This window comes from Haliotis rubra, unplaced genomic scaffold (genome assembly GCF_003918875.1).
Source record: "Haliotis rubra isolate DU_JTF1 unplaced genomic scaffold, ASM391887v1 Scf1485, whole genome shotgun sequence".
In the NCBI taxonomy this organism is placed as follows: domain Eukaryota; kingdom Metazoa; phylum Mollusca; class Gastropoda; order Lepetellida; family Haliotidae; genus Haliotis; species Haliotis rubra.
The window spans coordinates 115,677-143,413 of NW_025765431.1; the positions used below are offsets into that span (position 1 = coordinate 115,677).

The 27,737-nt window shown below is 38.5% G+C and overlaps 2 protein-coding genes and 1 long non-coding RNA gene across 4 annotated transcripts in view; 2 read left to right on the forward strand and 1 right to left on the reverse strand.

Annotated features, from left to right (window-relative positions):
* Window positions 1–1,666: 1,666 nt before the first annotated feature.
* On the forward strand, window positions 1,667–3,440 carry LOC124269894 (glycoprotein-N-acetylgalactosamine 3-beta-galactosyltransferase 1-B-like). The gene is made up of 3 exons (XM_046704939.1): window positions 1,667–1,682; window positions 2,038–2,696; window positions 3,261–3,440. Exons 1-3 carry the CDS (start codon window positions 1,667–1,669, stop codon window positions 3,438–3,440), a joined length of 855 nt encoding a protein of 284 aa, XP_046560895.1.
* Window positions 3,441–10,180: 6,740 nt separating this feature from the next.
* Window positions 10,181–27,737, forward strand: part of LOC124269887 — a 40,386-nt gene continuing 22,829 nt past the window's right edge. The window contains exon 1 of one of the 2 annotated variants that reach the window (XM_046704932.1): window positions 10,181–10,293. The gene's annotated coding sequence lies outside the window, so the exon portion shown is untranslated. Of the gene's footprint in view, window positions 10,294–19,650; window positions 19,865–27,737 lie in introns of those variants that run through there. The other variant, XM_046704933.1, reaches the window with a different exon arrangement.
* Window positions 12,095–27,370, reverse strand: LOC124269888. Its single transcript, XR_006896638.1, has 3 exons — window positions 27,358–27,370; window positions 26,340–26,349; window positions 12,095–12,208 (listed from the first exon to the last, which is right to left on the reverse strand). It is a non-coding gene; the product is annotated as an uncharacterized LOC124269888 (long non-coding RNA).

Sequence of the window (27,737 nt, forward strand, 5' to 3'; positions counted from 1 at the left end):
ACAAGATGTTCATTCACGGGAGGTGCTGAATTTATCGAAGGACTCCCGCAAAGAATTCCAGGAGTCATTGGGACAATACATGTCTGGAAATATCAAATTTGAGGATTTGCATCTTCATAAAGGTTAGTTTTAGTTGGCATTAAAGTCTTTCAATCAGTGAGTAGGTCTGTTTCAAACCACTGTGAACAGGCTCTTAGCTAATTTACTGAGAGCATGATTTAAATCTTATATCCGCTTGAAAGAAAGATGTGCACCTATATATTATTCATTTGGAATAATCTCTCTAAATATTCTATTTCAGTGTCAAGTGTTCTCGTCATGATATGGCTGAAATATTGCCGATGTGACGTTAAATAATAACTCACTCACTCACTCATATGGAATAAGGAAGTTAAATGTTTTGCACATTAGATTAAGATATATGACGAGTACACTTAATTATGATTTATTTAGAATAAATGTAAAACAATGAGGCATCATGTCAATGTGACCATGGATGTAAGAATGTTTTTCATTACTTCCTTGAATGTCCGTTGTATGCTATTTAAAGACATAAACTGTAAAAATCTTTATAAAATATTGCTAACAATAGAACACTAATTGGTATTAATCTCATCATACATGGCAATGCATGTCTCTCAATGATTGAAAACCAGAATGATTTCAGATATGTACATATCTATATTTCTCAAACAAAACTTTTTCTCATCATCTGTTGTACATATCCTAGCCTATGTCTGCCACTTATGTACATTGTTGTAAGATGAATTGTGTAATTATTAGGAGAGGGCTTTTCTAAGTTGAATAACTTGTTCCCAATACTTTTCTTGAATGGATAAAATATGTTTCAATTCAATAACTGCGCGCTATGTATATGCTATGAATGAAACCCTGAAACAACGCAGGCCAAGTATATTTACCACTTTATTAATTCCATGAAGTCACAAAACAGCTGACACACCAAGAATTTGATTGCTAAAGACCAACTAATCCTAACACGGCAAAGGGATGTAACTGTGCACAGTGAATTACAAAACTTCATATTGTGCCACCTTGATTTTCCACCAACACAGTTTTTCAACCCAATCTTCATTGCAGTCACAATGGCGGAAGTTAGAAAAACGGTCAGTGCTTACTATAGAGATTAAGCAAATTAGTTGAATCCAAACCTCTGCCATAACCTTAAGAAGACAGTCATTTGTACATATGTGGGATCGACATGAAGATGATGGGAAGGCATGTTTCCTGCATATTGTTCAATTCAATCAAGATAACAAATTATTCAACAGAATATTATACCCGCTGTGTTTGTTTAGAAGACCACATTACAGGACACATGGGAAACATGTAATTTTATGTAATAATACTTTGAATATAATCTACAGAAAACTTCTCGTAAAAGTTGCATTTGACACTTTCTAAACATGTAACGATTATTATAGGTGGCAACCTAACGTTAGGGGACTGCATTTTTTGCAAATATCTTTTTTGTTTTCGTTTCAATGTAAAAGTGTTTACATGTACCTTCATGTTTCTCCGTGACTTAACAGGAAGCTATTTCTGATGTCACGGTGATCGCCTATTTAAAAAGATACCTATATAACTATCATTACTTTTTCATAATAGTTTTGATCAACTCATTCCGGGCGTTGGTTCAATTGATGTAATGTCTGACAGGAGACGTAAGCATGTGAACACGTGCAGGACGCCATTTGTTTCTGGATCTGGTAACACTAAAATCTGGTACATCTAAAATGTGGTGACCCTTTTCGTCTTAGATATATGACGAGACCTTATGTTTTACTTCTACGTTCACTCTCTATGCAAAATTTGTCCCCCAATTTCACTATGTGAGAAACCAATTTCTAGCCTCACCATAGTAGTGTTGCCATAATATCGCTACGTGTGGCGTAAAACCTTTTCACTCCACTCCATTCACACGTTTCAAGCTTCTCTCTAATTCCTTCCCCTCGTCTTTGCATAGTTGCAATAATTCAAACCCTGTCGATGTAACTGATTCCTGCTTTATTAAAACAGACACTGATGCCATATCCAAGGCTCTATATCAGAAGGAGCGGGTACTCTGCTGGATTATGACGACACCAAAGAACCTGGATGTTAAAACACGTGTAGTTCGTGACACGTGGAGTAGGCGCTGCAACAAAGTCCTCTTCATGAGCTCTGTGGCAGATCCAAAGTTCCCTACAATCGGATTAAACGTGTCGGAAGGCCGAAGGCATCTGACGGCCAAAACGATGCATGCTTTCCGCTACATCTACGAAAACCACTTTGATGATGCTGACTGGTTCATGAAGGCTGACGATGATACATATGTTATTTTAGAAAATCTCCGATACTTTCTGACGTCCCAAAACAAATCCGAACCTGTGTTTTTTGGCCATCATTTTAAGGCAAAAGTCAAACAAGGGTTCAATAGCGGCGGAGGGAGGTATGTGCTGAGTAAGGAGGCACTGAGGCGATATGGGGAGAAGGGACACGATCCCAAACTGTGCCATCCTGATGGTGGTTCAGAGGATCTAGACTTTGGCATATGTATGGAGAACCTGGGGGTGAGAACGGTCAACACAACAGACGCCCTCGGGAGGAGCAGATTCCACTGTTTTACTCCTGAGATACACTTGGAGGGAGGCTACCCAAAATGGTATTACCAATACGATGCAAATGGTGCCAAGAAGGTACGACAAACACAGAATATTCTATTTATCCTTTTGAAACTTGTATCTGTCTGATTTAAAATCTGACAAAGCCTGTGTAGCAGTTGGTCAGGTGTATCGTTCGCTCTTGTATATCCACCAGTCCATTGTGATCATATATCAACCCAATTTATGAAAATCAGATATGATATTAATGTTATAACGAGTATGAACCATCAAATACCCAGAAGTAGAACGACCCGTGAAGATCCGGGTTTGAATATTGATCTTCAGTAACCCATGCTTGTCGTAAGAGGCGACTAACGGGATTTGGTGGTCAGGCTCGCTGACTTGGTTGACACATGTCATCGTTTTCCAATTGCGCAGATCGATGCTCATGTTGTTAATCACTGGATTGTCTGGTCCAGACACGATTATTTACAGACCGCCGCTATATACCTGGGCTATTGCTGAGTGCGGCGTAAAACTAAACTCACTCACTCACTTAGAAGTAGGACAGTTCGTAACTCCTATTTACAAAATGAAATCGACATCGGAGTATTCGTTAGCATAACGTAAAGGTCTCACGGAAAACATCTATTTCAGGGCGCAGACAGTGTTTCCGACTACGCCATCTCCTTCCACTACATATCCCCACAGGAGATGTACTTTCTGGAGTTTTACATCTACCACTTACGACCGTATGGCATAGTGTCCGGCACTCAGGAGCTCAACAGACATGTGAAGGTGAAACCAGGAACTTTGATACAACCACATGCGAAGTGACACTGAGAACGTCATTCGACTGATGACGTGTTCGACATCTAAGTTACATCACCTGCTTGGTGGTAGTCGTTTCACAGAGCGACATTATAACCCTCTGTTCGACAACGTAATATCTCTTAGAATTATTGCTTTTAAACTGTTTCATTTTTGTACATTGTTGGGTTTATCTCGTTTGCATAATCGTGCTGTAATCATGTATATATTAACCGTCAGTTGTGCCGCAGCAACATATACTCTTACAAAAAGTAGGGGAACCTGCGCTTTGAATTTGGTTAGGAAGTATAAGCGTTAACCAACCTTTAAAAGACTGTACAAACAACTATGGTCATAAGGAAGTGCAAGAGGGGATGTACTCTCAAAACATTCATTATTATCATATCAACATTGAATTGACTACGATATATCTCCCATTTTTGTCAACCGTAAATTAGAAATGAAGTTCCCCTACTCTTTTTGAAGAGTAAATATTATGGCATTTACAACCTTAATTGGTTCTCCTCGTGGCCGTGTCTGTTATCACATTAATAATGACTAAAGGTATTTCCAAATAGGCTTGAGATCTCGCATGGAAACAATTCATTCATTGAACTAATTCCCAGTTTGTTTGTTGTTTAATGTCGTACTAGACAATATTCCAGCTATAAGGTGGCGGTGTGTAAATAATCAAGTCTGAACCAAACAATCGAGTGATCACCAGCATGAGCATCGGTCTGTGCAATTGGCATACGATGATATGTATCAACCAAGTCAGCGAGCCTGACTATCCGACCCGACAAGCATGGGTTGCTGAAGGATATTGCTGTGTGCTGCGTTAAGCAACAAACAGAACACTGTTTGCCAGCTCTAACAACAAGCACAAGTTTCTGAAGACCAGTTGTGGAGTGGAAATATAAAGGAGATTATGTTTTGTATATTTATATAAATAAAAACATCATCAGGAACATGTAACTGCAGGTATTACAGATATATCCGACAAACGTAGAAAGTCTTTGTACGTTTACGTTTACTTTTACTTCGTCGTAAGAGTGAGTGAGTGAGTTTAGTTTTACGCCGCACTCAACAATATTCCAGCTATATGGCGGCGGTCTGTAGATAATGGAGTCTGGTCCAGACAATCCAGTGACCAACAGCATGAGCATCGATCTACGCAATTGGAAACTGATGACATGTGTCAACCAAGTCAGCGAGCTTGACCTCCCGATCCCGTTAGTCGCCTCTTACGACAAGCATGGGTTACTGAAGATCAATATTCTAACCCGGATCTTCACGGGTACTTCGTCGTAAGATGTTGACATGGACATCTTCGGTTTTAACAAAGAACTGAATACCTTATTCGTATTTCATCGTGTCGAATGTCATTGGGTTACAAGTTCATTTCGAAACAAAATGCTTTTATCACTATTCGAATCATATGCTCGGGATGTCCATAAACCGACTTGTAGTTCCAGGTTTAACGGGTATGTATGTCAGATGATGTACCAAGCTGAAATGATGGGTGTATGGATGTGAGAATGTATATAATATTATACGGAGGTCGGGGGCAATCGTGACTGGCTTTTGTGACGAAAGGAAATGGCCATAGGAAATGTAACGACATATGGTCGTCTTGACAAAATGTATTTATCTGCTAAAAGGACAGTACAGGAAGTAGATTTACCGGTCAGTAAATTCTTTTCATTCCTGTCCCTTATTGTGGAACAGATGTTAATTATTTCAACGCGATTTTGCGAATTCTGTGTTTGAAACTCAGTGTTATTAAAGAGCGATTACCATATGTGGAATGAAATCTATCAATAGTGGGGAAAAGAGATATTTTTTAAGCCCTGTTCTATTAAATACGCTTTTGTATCGGACTTTGAAACACTATTGTTCCGGAGGGTAAGCGGTTTAGTGGTTCAAGCGTTCGCTTGTCACGGGTTTTGTTCCCACCATGGGTACAATGTGTGAAGCCCATTTCTGGTGTCCCCCGCCATGATACTTGACCGGTCGATACTGATTCCAGAGACCCATCTAATGGACGTAGGGATCCAAACACCCAGCCAGTAGTTATAGGAATTGTAGATATGCCCGATAGATGGATACAGGCGTCATACTGTTATTTTGCTGTATTCAATAGTTCTTTCTGGTGTCCTCTGCCATGATACTTGACCTGTTGATACTGATTCTAGAGTCCCATCTAATGGACGGAGGGATCCAAACACCCAGCCAGTAGTTATAGGAATTGTAGATATGCCCGATAGATGGATACAGGCGTCATACTGTTATTTGGCTGTATTCAGTAGTTTTTTCTGGTGTCCCCCGCCGTAATATTGTTGGAATATTGCTAAAAGCGGCGGAAACCCATCATGGGCTCACTCACACGAAGGACTATCGGCCCACTACTGTGTACGGATTCGCTGATTGTTAGATTTATTCCTCAATTCGATGCCCACTATCATCCTTGCTTTGTAGGCACTGTGCTAAGTAATATGATTTCATCAAATATCGTAGGAAGGAATTGATTTATTCTGCTAATATATTACCCTCCAGGTGGTCTTTTCCAGTACGTTCCGTGTTTGAGTCAATAAGGGATTTTCTCTGTTAATTTTTATTGTTTTGAGTCAAATGTATTAGTTTTGTACGCCAAATCATGTCTAAATGTCAGTTTTTGAAACAACGTGAACTCAGTTGTATTGTAATGTAGCTTTTATGAAAATTAAAAATACCATTTCTGTCTGAATGTCTGCCTGTCTGTCGATCAAGCCTTTGTATTGACGGTCACGCCTCTGTGATAATTATATTTAGATTGTTGGGTTTGTACGTATCAATCAGCAATGAAGGTGATCAATATAAAACGGAAATATGGAAGTGATGCCCACTTGCTTGATAACGGTATCAGTATCTACACCGAAACGTCGCATGCAGTGCAATAAAGAAGTTGACTATCCACAGAACTTGGTTTTTCTTATCTTTACAACAGTACTTCTAACATACATCTCAAAGATGTTACAACACTATAAAGTATCTAAAATCGCGAATCACCACACATAACTGTACCTCGGCAACCTATGCTAGTCGTTAGAGGCGCATTGATGGATCCGTGAGATTATAGGGATAGGGCTGGCTCCCAACAACCTGTGTTGGTCGTAAGCCGCGTAAACATGGATCCGAGAGGTTTCTTGGAAAGGGCTGGTTCCCAACAACCCGTGTTTGTCGTTAGCCACGACTGGGTGGATCCGTGAGATTTCAGAGATAAGACTTGTTGGTCGTTAGCCACGACGTGATGGATATGTCAGGTTTCAGGAATAGGACTGGTCCCCAACAACCTGTGTTGGTCGTTATCCACGATTGGATGGATCCATGAGATTTCAGAGATAAGACTTGATGGTCGTTAGCCACGACTGGATGAATATGTCAGGTTTCAGGAACAGGACTGGTCCCCATCAACTTATGTTGGTCGATAGCAGATGGATCCGTGGGAACTTTGTACCCATGTGGGGATTCGAATCCGGGTCTTCGGCGAGGCGAGCGGACGCTTTACCACTGGGCTACCCCACCGCCCCTGGTGGAAAGGGGCGACTTGGCTGATGTGTGGGGCTTCCAATTGGTCAGTATCGGCAACGTTGCTATTGCGTGTCAGTGTATCATGACAGCATATAATATCAATACCTTGGCTGTGTGGAACCGACTCGATTATTTACAGGCCCGCCGCCGTGTACGTGTGTAATGAGGTGAGGTGAAATTGGGTTTTACGTCGTGCTTGAGAATATTTCGCTCATATGACGACGTGCATGCGTGTGTATGTGTATGTGCGGCTGCTTGTACTAGCCCAGACTTAAGCTGGTTTTATAGTGCTAGGTCAATGAGATACCATACCGCAGTGAAGCATGAATACCCCACTCAGACACATTATACTGACTCCGAGCCGACCAGTTCTTGTTGTACCCATTAATGCCGAGCGCCAGGCAGGGACCAACAAGTACCATATTTTAACGTCTTTTGGTATGACGCAGTCGGGGATCGAACCCGCGACCTTCCGCTCTCCGGGCGGACGCTCTAATCACTACACTACGGAGGCGGTCCACGTGTGTAATGAAGCGATCTTTAAACTTTCTTTAAGTATGAACAGAGAGTGTTCCTCGTCCCTTCTGTGAGTCCATACTGTGAGGACAATTGTATTTCAAGTATAGTAAACCATCTTAGGATTAAACACAGTGCCTTTGTTATCAGTCTTCTAAATCGTCTGGAACTCAATTTGCGAAGCATGGATGCATGATAAGTATTTTATGTGCGCTTCGTTGATTATGGCGACTAGATAAAGGGACGTAACACCCAGCGCCAATCGAACCCTCTTCAATTTTGTGTTCTTACTATTGCTGTCTCTTTATCCTCATACTACTACTAGTGTTGCAACAGCTACAACAACATCAACTACTACTACTACCACACCAACAGCAACTACTACTACTACTACTATTACTACAACAGCTACTACCGCTAAACCGTGGAGATCCGTGATCGGGTGGTCAGGCTCGGAGACTTGGCTGACGTACGTGGCGTCGTATCCCAACTGCGCTGATTGATGCTCATTATGTTAAGCACTGGATTGTCTGGCCGAGACTCGATCATTCGCCGTCACATAGCTAGAAAACGCCTGCTGTCTCCTTAAAAAACACACAAACAAACATAACTACTACTACTACTACTACTACTAAGAATAATTACATAAATCATGTTATAAAAATTAAGGGGTCTTCTGGTTCTCTAATATGCGACATAGTATTTGTATATGGAACCCTTAAAGGAGAATCCGAACGAAAACAAAACTTTTGATATATTGTAAAGGAAATTCTAAAAGTCACATTCCGTAATTAAAATTGAACAAAAAGTTTGTAAAATAGCAATAAAAACACAAAAAACGTACTCGTATTTCCGCCAGGCAACAGAATACACCATCGTACCATTTACAAAAACGACAGAAACAACACGATTTGGACTTCTGTAGCGCTTGGTCTTTGGCAATATGGCGGACTCCAGGCACATTTGACGTCACGAGCGGAAAGGTCACGTGGGTTCCAGCGAAATATGCATAATGGCCGAAGCTGAGATTTACAGAAACTGTTTTCGCGAGTAAAACATAATTATACATAATTTTTAATTGAAAATTTGGGAATATGTTTCTGATGACTTTATCTTTCACCCAGCAAATTATTGCAATTCACTCGTATTCTCCTTTAATTTAACTTGCCTTAGAGCTGCAACTTTTAACATTAATATTATATATTATGACTTCTTGTTTTTTTTCCAAAGAACTCATAATGACTACAAATCATTAAGTAGAACTTCAATTCTGCTCTCAAACAATACAGTAATAGGAATATAATGTATGTCATTATTTCCACATTTATCAACAATTCATGCATTGAGAATACATTTATTTTACAGTTTGTATCTTTACAACTACAACTCGTTGGAGGATCCAAGGGGGGTTCAAGGGGTTCGAACCCACCCCACCCCCATTGAAAATTCCTGGTATCTGTGTAAGTGTATCTGTTGGCTCAGAATACTTAATTAAAGTAGGACTTGTTAACTCATACAAACAGTACACGTGTCCTGCATAACTGTTCAAATTCTGTAGCCAGCAACCAATGCTGACAGACGACTTAGTGGATTGGGTGGCCACGCTCGCTGACGTGGTTATTTCCGTGGCATCGTATCATGATGACGTTGGTCACTGCTCACAGTATCGGTGACTGGATTGTCTGGTTCCGTCGCGATCACTCACAGGTCGCTGTCATATAAAACAAACAATAAAGAGTCATATTATATACATATTTTTAATATTTCCCCAACAAATCCGTACACCAGACTTTTATTATAGATTTGCTTTATTCGTAAAGCATCAGTGTGTAATGATTCTGTTTTATACAGGAAAACATGCCACTGATGATGTGTCTGTTATAAAACCCATTTAAAATATATTAATAAAACAGCTCACCTGAGATTCATAATGACAGTGTTGGCTCATGAGTTACGTAAAGACAAATTACAAAGTTTATATATTCCAATTATGATGACACCAATTGTCCAGTTTTGATTTTGTTTTAAACATATTTCATTCATGAGAAAATGATTGGTACAACTTAAACGACTTAGAACACCCTCTCCTCGGTATTTACATATTTAAATCCTATTTACATTCTTTATACAAGATGGACAGAAAAGAACAGAAAGATGGGAAACAGTGGAACAATTTCAAGAATTAAAAGAATCATTTTGGCTGTGAAATACTAGTATATGTCTGAACAATTTTAAATATGTTTTGATTTATGCGAACAGTCAGATCTGCATTGCCATGTAATAGTAACTCATAATTTATATTCATATTGGTAACACTGCGTAAATTCATCAGGATGGCAGTTTTCTGTGCAGTATATATAATTAACGCTCAAACAGGTAATGATAAGAATTTTCACAAACATTTCCACAAGGACAACTTGGGTTATGTTTTATACCAACACAGAATAGATCATAATTCAACTGACTACACATGTAACGTAGTTTTGTAAGGATGATGTTAGCGTTTCCAGTTTATGGTATCTGTAAATAAAATATATAGATAATAGAATGTTCAATAAACAACCCTCTTGGTTCTCCAAACAAGTCAAACGCATCGTTGATGATTATATGAATGGTGTCTTTTGTCAAAGGGAGGGCGGGTAACTCTTGTTGGACTCTGCACATAGGCGAGAGGGCGCTGATTGAGGATCCGTTTGTGTCAACGTGACTGTGGTTCTTCTATTTCACCTTTCGGGCGTTTGTTTAAGGTGTCAACCATTTCGCCGATCCCTCCCCAACAGTGACACGATCTGACGTAAGTTACAACACAGTTTCCGAAAGCAGTGCTTAGTAGTAACATGTGGAACAGTCGACAACACTGTAACACATCCGTTACTTCATTGTAACAGTTTGTAGCAATACGTTTAGGCGGAAAAGGGAATGATAGTTTGAATGGGTCTGGTACGAATGATTCTATCAAGAATGACGATTGCATATCACATGAAGATGTAACGACTACTTCCGTAACCTCGTATTACTAAGAAATATGTTGAGATGCTTCATGTTGTTTGACATTTTTTAACTGACCACGCTACAAGTATCTTGGATTTATTTCATTTAGCTGAATGTTTTCAGCACATGCAAGATCAGCTGATCACGACGATGGCAATACCTCTTACTGTATCATCGTGTTGTCAGCACTTTGTTGAGAGTTGGGGCAAAAACATCCATACCAAAACTTAGTTTATGTCATTAGAACATCTACCTGTTAACAAAAAGGGGTGGTGGGGTAGCCTAATGGTTAAAGCGTTGGCTCGTCACGGCGATGACCCGGGTTCGAATCCCGACATGGGCACAATGTGTGAAGCCCATTTCTGGTGTCCCCCGCCGTGATATTGCTGGAATATTGCTAAAAGCGGCGTAAAAACCAAAGTCAGTCAGTCAGTCAGTTCATAAACAAGTGTAGGGGTCTGTTCAACAAAGGGAATTCAGCACTGCGATTTTGATTGGTTTGTTGTTTAACACCGCACTCAGCAATATTCCAGCTATTTGGCAGTAGTTGCGACTGGTAAAATGTATGTTGGATTATCATAATCACAATAATTACTGACAACATTTGTATAGATCACTAAATTTGTAAGCATTACTTGGAAAAAAGAAAACAACCTGATAGCATCATCAGTGCTCTTCAATTTATAACCTATGATTACACAATGCCATTTAGAAAGTGGTCAAATATAACATATGTTATATTTGGGATTAAACTTTCTAAGCAAAGTACAGATTCTAATACTTATGTTGAGTTTCATCCAGGATTCGAACCCACACCCTCGTAGTCAGGCACCTCATTGCCAGCACACAAAGCCACCGTGACTTCAGGGTACCAGCTATATGCTCTCCTTCATTAGTAGGGCAGTGAGGTAGCCTAGTGGTTAAAGCGTTCGCTCGTCAGGCTGAAGATCCTGTCTTCGATTCCCCACATGGGTACAATGTGTGAAGCTTATTTTCTGGTGTCCCCAGCCGTGATATTGCTGGAATATTGCTAAAAGCGACGTAAATCTAAACTCACTCACTCACTTCATAGTAACATTTGTAGACATGTATTGTTCATATTCAACTCATTAATAAATACCAAATTTCAATGCATTTTGCATTCCAAATATTTCTTCCAAATATTTGAACTCTGTCAGTGGGGTGCATTACACATACAGGCAATCAGCTTTGATATTTTTCTCACAAAGCATTCCTCAACTTTACCACGGACACCTAGCAGCAAAACACACCATCTCAACTAATCCATATTTTAATACTTAACATTGCTGACGTGAGTCCTGTTACAGCAGTATCTGATGGAAAGAAACTCCAGAGAATGGATAGATATGTCATAAATTCTATTCTTTAACAATTTTATATTGGTTGATCTCAGATGGTGAGTTGACAAGACTCTTTCATACGTACAAAAAGGGATACGGGGGCTCCAGATAACTTTTGGGGTGTGGGTGTACTTACACCTCATATTGCAAGTGGAGGTGTACTGAGAATTTTGATGGAGTTGCTGATGTGGTTTGTTATTTATATATATTAAACAACTTTTGAGCCATTAAACTTCATATATGTTAGACATACAAATGTATTTATGTGCGTACACGATACGCTTGTAATCTCATATTATGTCATACTTCATTGATTTTTAGGCATACATTACGCCTGTACGCCCCTTATCTGTAGCCCTGGATACTGAACCAACCTGTTGTGATGTGTTGCTCTATGAGACGTATTTGTGTTATACATCGTTAAAAAGAACAGCTAAAATGATAAGGTTTTGGAATAGTTTCAGGTAAAAACTAAAATGTCAAACCATTTAATCATTTATGAAGTTTATTGTTTACATGTTATATCTAAACTGACACTAGGAAGGTACCTGCACTAAGTTACAAACTCTTTGATGTGTGAGAGGCTTGTCTTTTAACAGCATTCGGTAAATGCTTCAAGGGCATATTTCTCCATGTGTTTCATAAGTACTAGGGGCGGGGTGGGGTAGCCTAGTGGTTAAAGTGTTCACTTGTCACATCGAAGATCCAGGTTCGATTCCCCACATGGGTACAATGTGTGAAGCCCATTTCTGTTGTCCCCCCACCATGATATTGCTGGAATATTGCTAAAAGCAATGTAAAACCAAATTCACTCACTCCAATGGGTACAACAAGTCCAGTAGTTTATCGGTCCTACTCAAGGATCCACCTGACCTGGGTACCCAAATTGCCTGTCACAGCTCTACTCCATAATATCTGTGATACCATGACCCACAATCAACCCCAACACAAATGTTAACCACTCAGTCCCCATTTCATTTCAATCAGGGGTGGTGGGGTAGCCTAGTGGTTAAAGCAGTCACTCGTCATGCAAACGACCTGGGTTCGATTCCCCACATGGGCACAATGTGTGAAGGCCATTTCTGGTGTTCCCCACCATGATATCGCTGAAAGCGGCATAAAACCCCACTCACTCACTCATTTCAATCTCACAGTAAGTCCTAGACTCTCTCACAGTCCCTGACCTATATTATGTTCCCTTCTACCTAACCCTTATAAGCCTTAATTGATGCAAGTGCAGTTTTTCCTCAGTCACCTATCAGGCTAGCTCCCCCTTTCAATGTAAATGGAGTTATTTGTTTCCATATATAATATATGTGTATAAAATATATTTTCAGAGACTTGTTAGTCTAAGCTGATCCATAAGTGTTTTTGCAAGATGTGACAGTCAGTCATTAATTAAGCATTATGGCTGGCTGGAGTGGCCAGTGGACATTACACATTTAATAGACATTTATCATTTGATACATTCAGAGTGCACTTACTTGAAAGTGCGAAGTAAAAAATTGATATTTGCTTGTGCTTGCAATTAGCTTAGAGCAGGTGAAGTGATAAAGGCAGCTGTATATGACATGTATGACCTGTGTCCTATTTCACACAGTTACCTGGGTGTGGTGACTCATCGTCCTCTATTGGGGTCCTTAGTTATACCTTGACACGGTATCATTATACCAAGATCTCTCTCAGTCAGCTGATCTGCTAGATCTGTGGGAATTACCACCGCGATGTTACCTTGATATGGGGCGATGGGGTAGCCTTGTGGTTAAAGCGTTCGCTTGTCACGCTGAAGAACTGTGTTCGATTCTCCACATGGTTTCAATGTGTGAAGCCCATTTCTGGTGTGCTGTTGTGATATTGCTGGAATATTGCTAAAATATTGTTAAAAGTGGCGTAAAACCTAACTCACTCACCCTTGGATTAAAAGGTAAAAATACCTGCAACAGTAAATACATGAATACACAATGCCATTTAGAAAGTGGTCAAATGTATCATATGTTATGTTTGGGATTACACTTTCTCACTGAAGCACTGATTCTAGAGCTGTTTGAGTTGAAACCACTCTGGGATTTGAGACCACTCTTTCAGAGTCAAGCACCTTATTGCCAGCACACAAAAACAGCCATCTAACCCACTCAGACAGATTTTATTCAAAATGTTAACTTTGCCCCTCTTTTGACTGTTCCGGCTGTGATAGAAAATACTGGTTTGCAAAGTGAAACAGTGAATCTGTCGGGTTTCATGAAACACAAGTATTTTACTCTGAGCCTCAGCACAAAATGGCCTTGGTTTCCTGTACCTTTGCCTGCTATGCTTGTAGGCAAGTAGCGGTAGTAATAATCATGCTAATCATGATTGCTGATGAAACGTTACTCCAGGACATAAATTGACAGCGTTAAACTGAAATACCCAATACCCTGGAGCGGAGTCAGTTTCCTAGCCTCTTGCCATACCTCAGCTTGTGCGTCATCTTCTGAAGTTATATGAAGCATTTATCATATAAAATTATCCAGAAACAAGTGTTTTCCAGGTGGCTTTCCTTCCTTATCAATAGTTCAAGTTTCTGTTTATAAATAGGCAATACATCTTCTTGTTAACATAAGTGTTTCCTTATTACTTATGCTATCATGATTATATATTCATGCTCAATAAAAACCATGATCAAAAGGTTTTGCTTGTATTATTATTCATGGTGTTGGCTGTGTGTTACACCATTGCCACATTTCTCTTGGTTGTATTTTCCTGGTAACCAAAACCTGGTAGTTTCTGTGTCAATATAATTTCACAAAGATCCAAATATGAAATAGATTATCACAAAGTAACTAAGGCTTCAGATTACTCGATTAATGTAACATTATCATCTTTTCAAAAGAGAAAAACAGTTTATTTTATAAATACATGTATATAGGTCATGTTTTGAATTCCATAGGGGTTACTAAGAAACTGAGTGAGTGAGTGGGGTTTCATAGCGCTTTTAGCAATATTCCTGCAATATCATGGCGGGGACACCAGAAATGGGCTTCACACATTGTACCCATGTAGGAAATCGAACCTGGGTCTTCAGCGAACACTTTAACCACTAGCAGTGCTCCAGATAAGGGCAGTATCTGCTTATGTGCGGCTAAACAATATGCACGATACAGTAGGAAATAATTAAGAAAACATTGCAGATACGTACCACAACAATGGTGGACGGTCTAAGAATCATTTACAGACATATTTATTGGTAAAAGTATTGTTTTATTGTTTATTGAAATGTTTACACAAGAGTAGCAATGTTGTGGTGCAGATATGAAATGAAACACAAGATTACTGATACTCCATTCGATTCCATTCAGTACTCTAAATGTACTCTTAAGGTTTTCCGGTATTCCTATTTTGAACAAGTAAGGAGTATGTACTCTTGATGTTGAAAGATTATCTGGAGCCCTGAACTAGGGTAACCCCACCGCCAAGAAACTAACTGAATGTTGGTATTTGAGGAAAGTGTTCCTCTCAAAAAGTCTTGACTTGACGTCAGCCATAAGGCAACTTGATGATAAATCATAGACCTTGAATGTAGAGGACTGTTACATACTTGACCTTAATAGTGTGGCCTAGATGTCTAGCGATGCTTAAATACCATTGTAGAAGATTATTACATGTAATCTAGAGCTTGTGAATGTTTTAAAGTCATACAAGAAATATTGTTGGTAAGATTAGCAGGTGCACAGTATGTCATTGTAATTGCAATACATACTGAACCCAAAAAAGTGTTGTTCGTGAATACTTTTGGGGATGGTTTTTTTTAATGAAATTATGAGTTCTTTCTCCCAAACTATAAAAAATCTCCCCCAAATAATCCACGACCACTAAATGTTCTTATTCAGTATTAATGTTATTGGACTAATGTCCAGATTTTCAGCAAATTTTGTGAAATTTATTTCTGTTCAGGTTTCAGTACAGATCGCTAATGCATACTTATGAGGATAACTTAGGAAATGCAGTTTTGATTTCTTTTTGCGAATAATTAATTATAAAAATATATCATAATAATCTTCACCTGATTCAAAATGTTTTGTTCATCCTTTGAAAACATACCTTACTGCCAACATAAATCATTGTCTGGTAGTATTTGGCATATTTTGACCATCACAGACGCAACTTTCTCATTGTGGGAAAATATCCTCCTCTTTCATATCTGTAACAAAAACCCCACTTATCATGCTTAGCAATCTTGTAATCTAAGTATGCTTATAAATCTTGTAATCTAACTATGTAAACTGTATGTAAAGTTTTTTTTGTATTTGTGTGTGGTTGTTGTTTAATGCCAGGTATATGACGTCAGTCTGTAAATAATAGCGTCTGGACCAGACATCCAGTGAACAACATCATGAGCATCGATCTATGCAACTGGTGAAATTGCTGAAGCCGTCATAACCTGGACCTTCACGGGTGTTTTACTTTATGTTTGACATAGTTAGTAAGGACTACTGCATGTCAAGGAGGGTGCGCCCTGGACTGAGTAAGTGAGTGAGTTTTGTTTTACTCAGCAATATTCCATCTATATCGAGTCTGGACCAGACGATCCAGTGATTAACTGCATGAGCATCGATCTACACAATTTGGATATGATGACATGTGTCAACCAAGTCAGTGAGCCTGACCGCCCAATGCCTTTCTTACAACAAGCATGGGTTACTGAAGATCAATTCTAGCATCGATCTTCACTGGTCGCACCCAGGACTGATCCCGGTATAGTTGAGAGATCGCAAAGCCATCTCAAGATAGAAGGCTGAAGAAACATCATGAACAAATATGTCCTAGGGTAAGTTAAGGACAAAGATTCTGTAGAGCTTTGTAAGCATGTTAGGCTGATGTATGCCTTCATATTCTCCTCCATAACCATTTCAGTGGAAATATACCATATGGAACAATCTGTTGAGCTATTGTCAACTTGAACTTCATTGTGTTGCAAAACAAATATATTTCATGAATGTTTTTCTTTAGCTGTTTCTCATAGTCCCTGCTGTTTCTCATCGAAGACCCGGGTTCAATTCTCCACATGGGTACAATGTGTGAAGCCCATTTCTGGTGTCCCCCGCCGTGATATTGCTGGAATATTGCTAAAAGTGCTGTAAAACCTAACTCACTCACTCCCTGCTCTTTTCGACAGCAAATGTCATTAAAATTAGCATACACTTTTAGCTTCAATAAAATCAGTCCAGACCATCACTTGATTGTCTGGTTTATTTACATGATGCTGTTGTATGGCAGGAGTACTTCTGTCTGGCATACAAACACTTTTAATGAAACATTATTTGAACGGCAGGTGCTAGTAGTAAGGTGGAACACCTGGTGTCAATACTGTCATCATTAGTCATCTGTGGTCCATATGGTGGTGCATATTAGTTTTGCCAATATTTGCCCTTTACTTTTACTCCCAGTAATAGCTGTACAGGCCAATATTTGATAAAGCTTAGTCAACGTTGGTTGGTCCATTACACATAAGTATATAGGTATGGGTGTAACAGAGATGTACATGAGAGAGTTCACTTTGCTATAGCGGGTCTAAGCTATGGTAAGTGACACAGGCTACATTACTTATATTGATGTTATACAACTACTTTGTGCAACAGTGCAGATTTCTATTTATTTTTGGGACGGTGGGGTAGCCAAGTGGTTAAAGTGTTAACTCGTCATGCTGAAGACCCAGGTTTGATTCCCCACGTGGGTACAATGTGTGAAGAGCATGTTTGGTAACATATGCCCATGTAAAGGGAAAAAAGTCATGTTAAACTACCCCCCTAGCTGGTTTAAATTCTGCCCTGAAATTGGTGTGGTTTAAGACTAAACCTGCTTTGAAATTACCAGACATGGTTTAAATCAGGATTTAGACTCAGACTAGGTTAAACTACCTTAAAACCTGCTTCGAACTTACGGCCCATGGAGTCCTCTGCCATGATATTGCTGGAGTATTGCTGACTCTGGCATGAAACTGAACTCACTCACTCTATTTATTCTTGTTTGAAGATCATCACAGGGTAACCAGTCAGTTAAAAATTAGATGTCACTGATTAACGTGACTGTGATGACTGAAGTTAATATCAAATGGAGTGGAGTGTAAAATACTTTTCTCAATCTTTATGCTGAATGTATTTTATCTGAAACAACGGAAGATAGTGATTTGTGTTTCAAAAGAGCCATCCTTACATTAATGTTTGATGAATGAAACTGAAAAAGCAGACCGAAAAAAATGATTATCACGACAATTCTACAACAGTTGTTATATATTTACTTGAAATTACAGGAAAAGATGTTTGATTCAGATTGAGAATGTTCTGAAATGTTACTGTTTTTATCCCAATCGTAAAACCATTAAACTCCATCTTCTGGATAAAATGTAACCTTTTGGGCTGCAAATTGTTTAAAATGATGACTTATGTCTCTGTACAGTTGTGAACAAGTCTTAATCTCTTTACACGTTGGCGACTAGGAATTCAGATTGGCTCCAAGGTAGCTGAATTGGCTCCTTGTGAAAACATGTCAGGCGCCTCTCGGCTGCAAAGCCCAAAGAGTAAACGTGGAGTTCTGTTGAGCAGGAACATTTAGCTGTTGTCACTCAAGGACATTGTTTTGCTATTGTTCTTCCATCCATCTCACTCATCACTTAAGTACTGAAGATAATTTTATCTACTGTGTGTGAAACCTACTCATATTATATGTCACATCTATTGTTCTTTTACATTTGTTTTAATTGTTATCAAGTGGTATGTGTTGACTCCCAAGTTGAGACTAATAAGTTAACCGGGAATCGGTCCATAAAAGAACTATGTGTGAAACGACCCAACAACAAAGCTATTTGATTTAATTCATAATTATATTATAAAATTCATTAATTTCAGCATTAACTAATACAAAGGTAAACACACAAATGATTGTGAATGTATACTACCTTGTGTTGATTTTCCCTCCATGTCAGTTCTTTTAAATACATGAAACCTAAAAGTTTAAGTTAAAAGTTTAACTGTAAAATGAGCGTATTCTCAATGCATGCTTGGTAGATCCAGAGGGGGTTCAGGGGTTCAACCCCCTCCCCCTTTGAAAATGACTTAAGACCACATTGAAGAGAGAGAGAGCAGAGCCAATGTGGGGGTTTTGAACCCCCAACCCCCCTTTCAAAATTCCTGGATCCCCCATGGCATGAACTGTAAATTATGAAAATAATCACATACATTGTGTTCCTATTTGTATTGTTTGACAGCAGATTTGAAGTTCTAGCAAGAACTTTTACAAAGGGTTTGTAGTCATGAGGTTTTCAAAATGAAACAAGAATCAAGGGTTCATAATATATACAATATTAATGTTAAAAGTTGCAAATCTAGGTGTTCCATACATAAATACAATGCCACATTATAGAGAACCAGAAGACCCCCTTAATTTCTATAACATGATTTATGTATTCAGTAGTAGTAGTAGTAGTAGTAGTAGTAGTAGTAGTAGTAGTAGTAGTAGTAGTAGTGTTTCAGACAAAGAAATCTTGAACAGGCTGAAATGATGGTTTGTGTTATTTTAAACTTGAGAGAATCTTCTATCTCCATCTCATATTCTCCAATGAAGAGTTCTAGTTAACAGAGGGGGGACATCTTGACGTGGGGGGTGTAAACAGCATCCCATGAGGTACAACACCAGCCCATGCCTGTATGCAACAGGGGGTCATGTAGGCAAGCTCATTGATAGAGATGCTGAAGTAATGGATCGAGTTACAGGAGCATACAGCTGTCAGCTCCTGAACTAACTTCACACACTCAGGTCCTGCCCAGATGTTGAGCCCATGTCTTATGAGATAATGGGAAGACTGGCTAACATTTAGGGCTTAGTAGCCAGTCTGGGTTTGCCGCCTTGCTTTGTGTAGGGTTTGAAAGTTAGATTTGCGTTTGTTGGTACCTGGTGGATTGGGATGGTGTGAGGTGCAGTGCATTGTGGAATGACTGTTCACTGGAGTGCACTTTGCTGTTATCAGAGCTGGAGATAGAGGTAGGATTCTATCAGTGTTTTGTGTATGTGGTGAAAGTTGATTCAGGCGGAGAGATTGGTGTTTCTTTTTGTGAGATTGGGACATGCATTGAGAGAGGTAAGAGGATTTTTGTTAAGTTTGCGAGACATCGGCTGTGGTTTCTGTCTGGTCATGACAAGGGAGAGGATTTGTATCAAGGGCGAAGATGACTCTCAGGGTTGAATTGTGGAACATTTAACACAGTAAATGACTTTTATCTGATTATTTTGGCTTCCAGAGCTTTTATTCTGACAAGAATTAGTAATAAAGTAGATTTACTGCAGTGGCTTGGTTAAAAGTTAAAAACTTGAGCATGCACAAAGCTTGTTCTGTGTAAGGATGAATTACTGTGGATGGCAGTGTGTGTTGATGGATGTATACGTGTATATTTCCTGTATGTTAATAATAAACCTGCCATTTTGATTATGATACATAGGCTGTGTCTGAAAATGCTGCTATTGTATTTAAATTTACAAACTTTGAAATTTGATGTTCCGTTATTTGGGTTATGACAAGGATACTTTCTATTTTTATTCTTCATTCTAAACAGTGGATAATGATGAAAACTTGCTGTTGTCAAACCTTCTGATCTATATCGATGATCAAGAAGTCAACTCACTAGGTGCTGTGGTATGCGTGAAAGATAGGTAATAGATAACCTATGATTGACCTACTGACCATAAGGGCACTTGTCGCTAATATTGCACGACCGCAGTTACATTCTCAGGTAATGAAACTTGCTGTTTTGAGTTGGTGAAGACTGAATGTACAACCAATGCTGAATGTTATGAAATGTATGAATTTAAAAAATATTGCTGGAATATTGCTAAAAGTGCTGTAAAGCAAAACTCACTCACTGACTATATTCCAGCAAATCCTGACGGCCTGGTCCACTCTAGACTGTCATCATGCTTAGTCTCTGAATATATAAAATTTTGATTGAATGAAATAATTCCTTTAATTTGAAAAGGAGCCCCAGTAACATGGAAATCCTGATCCTGAGGAAGATCAAGACTTGCGTCATTTTGGGCTTCTCCATCAGAGAAAGGGTTGAGCAGAAGGGAAAATAATGTGGTTCAGGGACTGTGAGGCAGATTAGGTCCACACAAATTCTATAATGTTGAGCGTGGACTATTGACTGTGTACTTTACAGTGATAATGGTTTCAAGGATCCGATTATTTATGATACAATAATGTGACAGCAGTAATTGTTTTCATTTTTATGATTAATCAATACCCACTTATATGTTAACATGCAGATCTGTTCTTGATGATTTTGAAACTGAAAACCTTGACAGAATTTTGGTGAAAATTGCAGGCTTTCTGATCGATGATTTATCCATAAATAGTTTGCGTGTCGATTCCGGGGTACTGTGAGTCTGCGAGATACAAGATCGGATGGCTACAGTGTGTGTCTGACTGACCAAATGTCGCTTGGAATAACAATGAGTATTGATTATCTCTGATGCCATCAGCAAATGGTATAAACCTGATTCCTGCTTTGGAAAATAGGATAAAATTGACAATAGCAGAACAAAACAACTTTCAGTATGTTGATTATTCTCATTTAGACTGACGGTGGGCAGAGTTGCATCCCTTTAAAGCTTGTGAGTGAGTCTAGTTGAATGCCCTTTTAGAAATATTTCAGCAACATTATGTCGGGGGACACCAGAAATGGGCTTCCCACATTGTACCCATGATGGGAATCGAAACCGATCTTTAGCGTGACAAGCAAATGTTTTAACCACTAGGCTACCCCATCGCCCCTTAAAGCTTGTGGCAACCTTTGGATGATTGTTAGCTCAAATCCCAGATTTGTTCTTATTTAGGTCTAAGAATTGTTAATTTTTTCCTCTCTATGTTTAAAACGGCATTAAGCCAACTAACTCATATATTATCTTTATTAGTCTGTCACACAGACCATGATTTGTGAGTGAAACGATAAAATGAACCTTGTAATTGTGGCGTATACATATCTCCCGATTTAATTACTTCAATTTCGAGTTGTTCATACATACTGTTGGGAATGTGTGGGCAATCGGATCAGTGTGTATATATGGCAAACGGCAAACAGTTCAAGCGTTAAGCATGTTGTTTTTTGTAACACTTCTGAATCAAGGCTGTTAGTTCAGGTGTTGACACAGTCCACTGTCCTGGTTTCTTCTATTGATCTGTCAAGCACCTTGGCATTTGGGTAGTGTGGTAGTGAGGACATGGGAAGGAATAGCCATGGAAGTGTCTCGGGCTTTAGATTTGCTGTGAAGAGTTATCCCAAAGCAAGAGCTGTATATGGTTTGTGAACTTTCCCGAATTGTCTTTGTTATTGATCTAAGTTAGTCAGCACCCTATCTCTGTGAATCTTGCTAAAGTTATAACCCTCCAACACCTGCTTCACGTTATGCTGATTGAGCTGATGAGGAAATGATATGGTACTAAAAGATGTTAAAGCCTACCCACCTCGCTGATATGGAATCAATGACAAACAGCTGTTTGCTATTTTTTGGTTTGTTCGCCTGTACTCTGTTTTATTTTACCGAGGACCTGTGAAGTTCCGGGTTAGAGCTGATTTGCAGCAATCCATGCTTATCATAAAAAGCAACTAACAGGTGCAGGTAGTCATTATCCCAAATGTTATCAGAAACGCCTACTTCAAATTGACTCCACCCGCACCCGTGAAGATCGTGGTTAGTATTGGTCTTCAGTAACCCATCATTGTCGACAGAGGCGAATAACGGGATCGGGTGGTCAGGCACGCTGACTTGGTTGACACATGTCATCGTATCCCACTTGCGTAGATTGATGATCATGCTGTTGATCACTGGATTGTGTGGTCCAGACTTCCATTATTTACAGACCGCCCCCAAATGGCTGGAATATTGCTGAGTGTGGCGTTAAACAATGGCAACCAATCATTTTAGTTAAAGGGAAATTTACTTGTTTTCCACTGGTACAAATGCTATAGTAAATATATCTACATTTAAGAGAATATATGTTATGTGATATTTTACATTCACAGACAAACATATGACTGAAAATCATTATTAGCAGACATGATCATTATGAGACCAATGCACCTGTCAAAGAACAGACTGCGTTCCCTTTGATATTGTGATTTTGCAGTATTATTCAAGTAAGCCATACTCTTTAAAATTCAGGCTTTACAACGAAACCATGAATTCAATATGTACAGTAATGGGAAAGAATGTAAATTTTCAAAAGAACAAAATTAATTTAGTGTAAATTGTAAGTAGTTATTGTTATATAATTAATTGGGTGATTGGTGTTTGACATCCCAGTAATGAAATCAATTTGGAAATTAGGATGACAGGTATAGGATGACAGGTATACACAGGTGCTAATTGCTGATTGACAGGAGTGGTATTGTTAATTACAATTGACCAGGTGTTAACTCAATTAGCTTTGTGCGTAATGGAGGTGGAAGAAGGCATGTCAGGCAACAGATATTGTTACATGAGATTATACATGTATAAGAAGGTAATTATGTGGCTATTGGGAGCTTGTTAAGAAAGACAGATGACCAGTTGAAGACAAAGAACTGTGTGTGTTTTTAACACATTGTTTTGAATATAACAAATCGGTCATGAGAGTCATGTCAACTAGTAATGTAGTTGAAAAACAAATAGTAGAACCTTTTCTTATTTTCATATTTTCATTGGCCTGATTATTTTTATTCTTGAAGTATAGTATATGTTAAAACACATGCATGAATAATGACATTTTTGGGTGGAAATGTTTTGATTTCTTTCTGTACACAAATATGAGAGGAGAGAATTTTAGCTAAATGTTTTCAGTTGTAACAATTTTCAACATTGTGAATACTAGTTTTAATTCCTTAAGATAAGATGAATCACCTTAAGAGTGACATATAAGTACATTAATGATCAAATCATATGTACAATCACTGCATACTCTGGTTTGATCTACAGACAGCCATCATATAGCTGGAACATATTATATACACCTAGTGGTATATGAAAGTGTTTTCATGGTATTTGGAAAAAAAGAAATGATTTTTGCTAGGAAAAAAAGAAAAAGGAAAAAAAGAAATACTTTTTTCATACTCTATTACGTTGGATACTCATGGTAATACCACTTCTTTTACTTGTTAGACAAAATTTTGGTGAGTTTATTTTGCCAATTATACTCACAACTTCATAAATATATGTTACACACACAATTTCCCCATTTATTTCTTTTTTTTCCAGTTTCTTTTTTTCCCTTACTTTTTTTCCGCTTTCTTTTTTTCCTACATTGTTTTCATGACATAACACCATCCCAATATAGTTATGTTTTTGTAACAGTTGTTATGTCAGAAAGATTGATTGGTAGGACATGCCTACCATTTTTTAGTTTTTCCTATGTGTTAGGTGATGGTTTGTGGAGTGCATGCAAGTTTTTCCTTCTGGGTGATGTTGGAGTGACCATAAGTAGTCAAACTGATGATGATTTGGAGATTTAAAATGTGTACACATTCCACATATTAGTGTTCGATCGAAAGTAGTGTGATTTGTCTGAAATGTATGGCAATCTGAAGGGGGTGCATTACAGTTGCATAATCAAAATTTGAAGGAATTTGAATTTTGAAATTTGCCAGAAGTGGTGGTGGGGGTTTGGAGATAGAGCTGAACTATGGGGTGGTTTGGTTGGTAGTTGTTTTGCTTGTTTTTATGTTGCTGGTTTTTTTCTGGTTATGTGTTTAGGGTTTAGTCTAAACGAAACTGTATGTCTTATATATTGAAGCACTGAAACAAAGACGATATCGCTCTAAACTCTAACTTTCTATAAAATGTATCATCGTCTGACTCCTGATTATCTGAATGATCTTGTACCAGGTAGAGTATTTCAACAAAGCAACTATAATCTTAGAGATAGTACTTCCATTCAAACTACTAACTGTAGAACCCAAAGATATTCTCAGTCATTTTTACCGAGCGCGATTATGTCGTGGAATTCATTGCCCGATGGAGCTGTAAACGCTATTTCCGTGAGGCAGTTTAAAACCATGATAAATCCAACAGAAACTGACAACTACTTTGATTTAAATTTTGGGACTAGATTTTGTCAAATCATCCATTGTAAGCCTCAAGCTCGGCTGTAGTGATCTGAGCACGAGACAGATATAATCGACATATATCAGAAACAGCTAAGTGTTCATGTGGTCATTATAACGAAGACGTCATTCACTACCTTTTACATGTCGGAAGTATCAAAATTTAAGAACAACAGTGTATTTTTATATTCAAGGATACAATGTGAAAACTACCTTATACTGATGTAACGGCAAGCATTGGATAACTCAACAAATTGTGACATTCTAAACTCATTACACCAGTTCATTTCTAAAAGTAAGAGCTTCCAGTGATTATCACCTCTACATATACATGTATATTCAACGCAAGACAAGATTTATATAACTTGATTTTCTACGGCAGCTCTTTTCGTTGCTAGGCACAACCAACACCATAACCAAATATTTATTATTCAATCATTTTTCCGAGTGTAATTTTGTTTCAGTAGTATTCTTTTCTTGTCAGACTATTTCAAATATGTATCCAGCTATATTGGAACCGTGTACTGGAGCGGCGTTCATATAAGCCACTTGGCTTGTTCGCCTATCCAGGTTTCTGTATTGACAGAATAAAAATATGTTTAAACCATATATTGAAGGTCAATAGAAATGCTTTGTTTCCCTCACTGCAGAATTTTTGCATGTTCATATATCAGAATGGCTCTTTAGTGATAGACAGACCTGTAAGACAGGTTATTAGTTGGTTTAGTTTTATGCCGCTTTTAGCAATATTCCAGCAATATCATGGCGGGGGACGCCAGAAATGGGCTTCACACATTGTACGCACCCATTTGGGGAATCAAACCCAGGTCTTCAGAGCGAGTAGCAAACGCATTAACCACTAGGCATCCCCACCACCTCCAGGTTTATTGGAATCAAGTAGCGAACTGTTACAGCCTTGGTAACAAGATTGTTCATTATTGACTATAAATATATATATCAATGTTTAAGACAGGTGTATGCTCCAGGATACTGTTGGTCTGTGTGTGGCAAGATGCTCTGTGAGCAGGGCTGAGTTGATGAGGCTCTGTTGATGTGACTACTGACACCCACAAATCTCACAAGTGCGTCAGAGCATGAGCATTTAGTGTAGTTTATTTGACAATAGACATCAGGTTATTCCCACCAATGTGACAGGCCTTGTTACAGTAGTAGATAGCCATGGATAATGGCATAATTTTCTATGGATCAACCGCTCTGGAATTGTAAATTGTAATGGTATATCAACAGGTGAAAGAAACATTGTGGAGGAGTAAAGTCTGAAACTTTATTGTTATGGACTTTATTATGTGTCATGGGGGGAGAAGTAGTTAAATACATATAAGTGTTTCCAGTCTGCTGATTTCAGATAAGATGGCAATTGTAACTGGAATGCACCTTACTTAAGTGCACATGAGAAATAATATTGTTTCCGATAATCTGTGAAAAAAAGTCATATACATATTGTTGGAAATACAAGAAATCATCCCATCCCTGAATATCAATTGTTGGGTCCCTTTTACAGTGGCTGTTGTATTTATGGTGATGTTTTGCCAAACATTATTAACCAGTTTCAGTTTGTCATAATGATATTGTAATAAGGTCTTTGACAGCCTGATAATATTGCTGATGCTTTCTCTTGGTGACTGAATATATTCCACAAGATTTGCGATTAGAATAATGGGTAGTTGAAAGAAGACTTAGTTGAAATATTGTATGGTGTGCATGTCACATACAGTGCTAACTGACCCTGTAAAATGCCAGTGAGTCAACTAAATATCATGTATTCATGGCAAACATTCAAAGCAGAACACACAGAAGCATCAAGCACTAGCTTGTGAAATTGTCAACACACGTTTTAATTTGGAAGACAACCTAATCTATATTAGTTCAGGTGGGAACATTTGTCCACTCAGAAATTTCATGTCATTCACGAAGTGCTGCGACAAGGTTGTGTTTTTCAGAGCTGATCGGTTTCTTGTTCTTGCACACATAAATAGCTGTACGCTCAGTGTGATGCACCGAACTTGTGCTGCTTGTTTAGCCTTGTGTGGGGAAACCAACTGACTGGAACATAGGTTTTATGCTATTTCAACAATGTGATTGTACATATTAGATTTGTGTCTGCTGCAAAACACAACATCAGTTGTGTTTATTGTATGTGAAGGAGGCCATTTTGTTGTCAGATTTTATCAATATAAAAAGGGAGGTGCAGCAATATCTGAAGAATTGTCCTAACACAGAAGTGGAGAATGTTGCCTGTTCACGACACAGCTGGTATTTATTGCCTGAACAGTTGATATGATGTGGCTTTTAAAGCTGGTAAGCTGTTCATTCAACAGTATGAGTGTGTACATAAGGACACAAATAGTTCATGCTTCAGTGCTATTTCTGACATTGATTAACTATTGAAAGTGGAGTGCTTGGTGTCAAACCGTTTTAATGATTAGATGCCAAAGGTCATGGGGTCTAACCTATTTCAAACATTGCTTTAATTGAAACAATCTACCATCTAAAGTGTTGAAATAACATTGTTTTGAGGACTGTGTTTTCAAGAAATCCAGACTTAACCAAGTTATTGTGAGAAGATTTAGTTGCCCATGCTTATGAAATGTGTTCATTAACCAGTTTTGTACCTTTGTCCCAACAAACAGAACAGAGTTTTATTCTTGTAAATCACATACAGTGATATAGAGCATGCATATATACAGGTGCAAGAATTATATATCTAGTCCCATAAAAAATCAAGCATGTTAGTTGATTACACAATGCCATTTAGAAAGTAG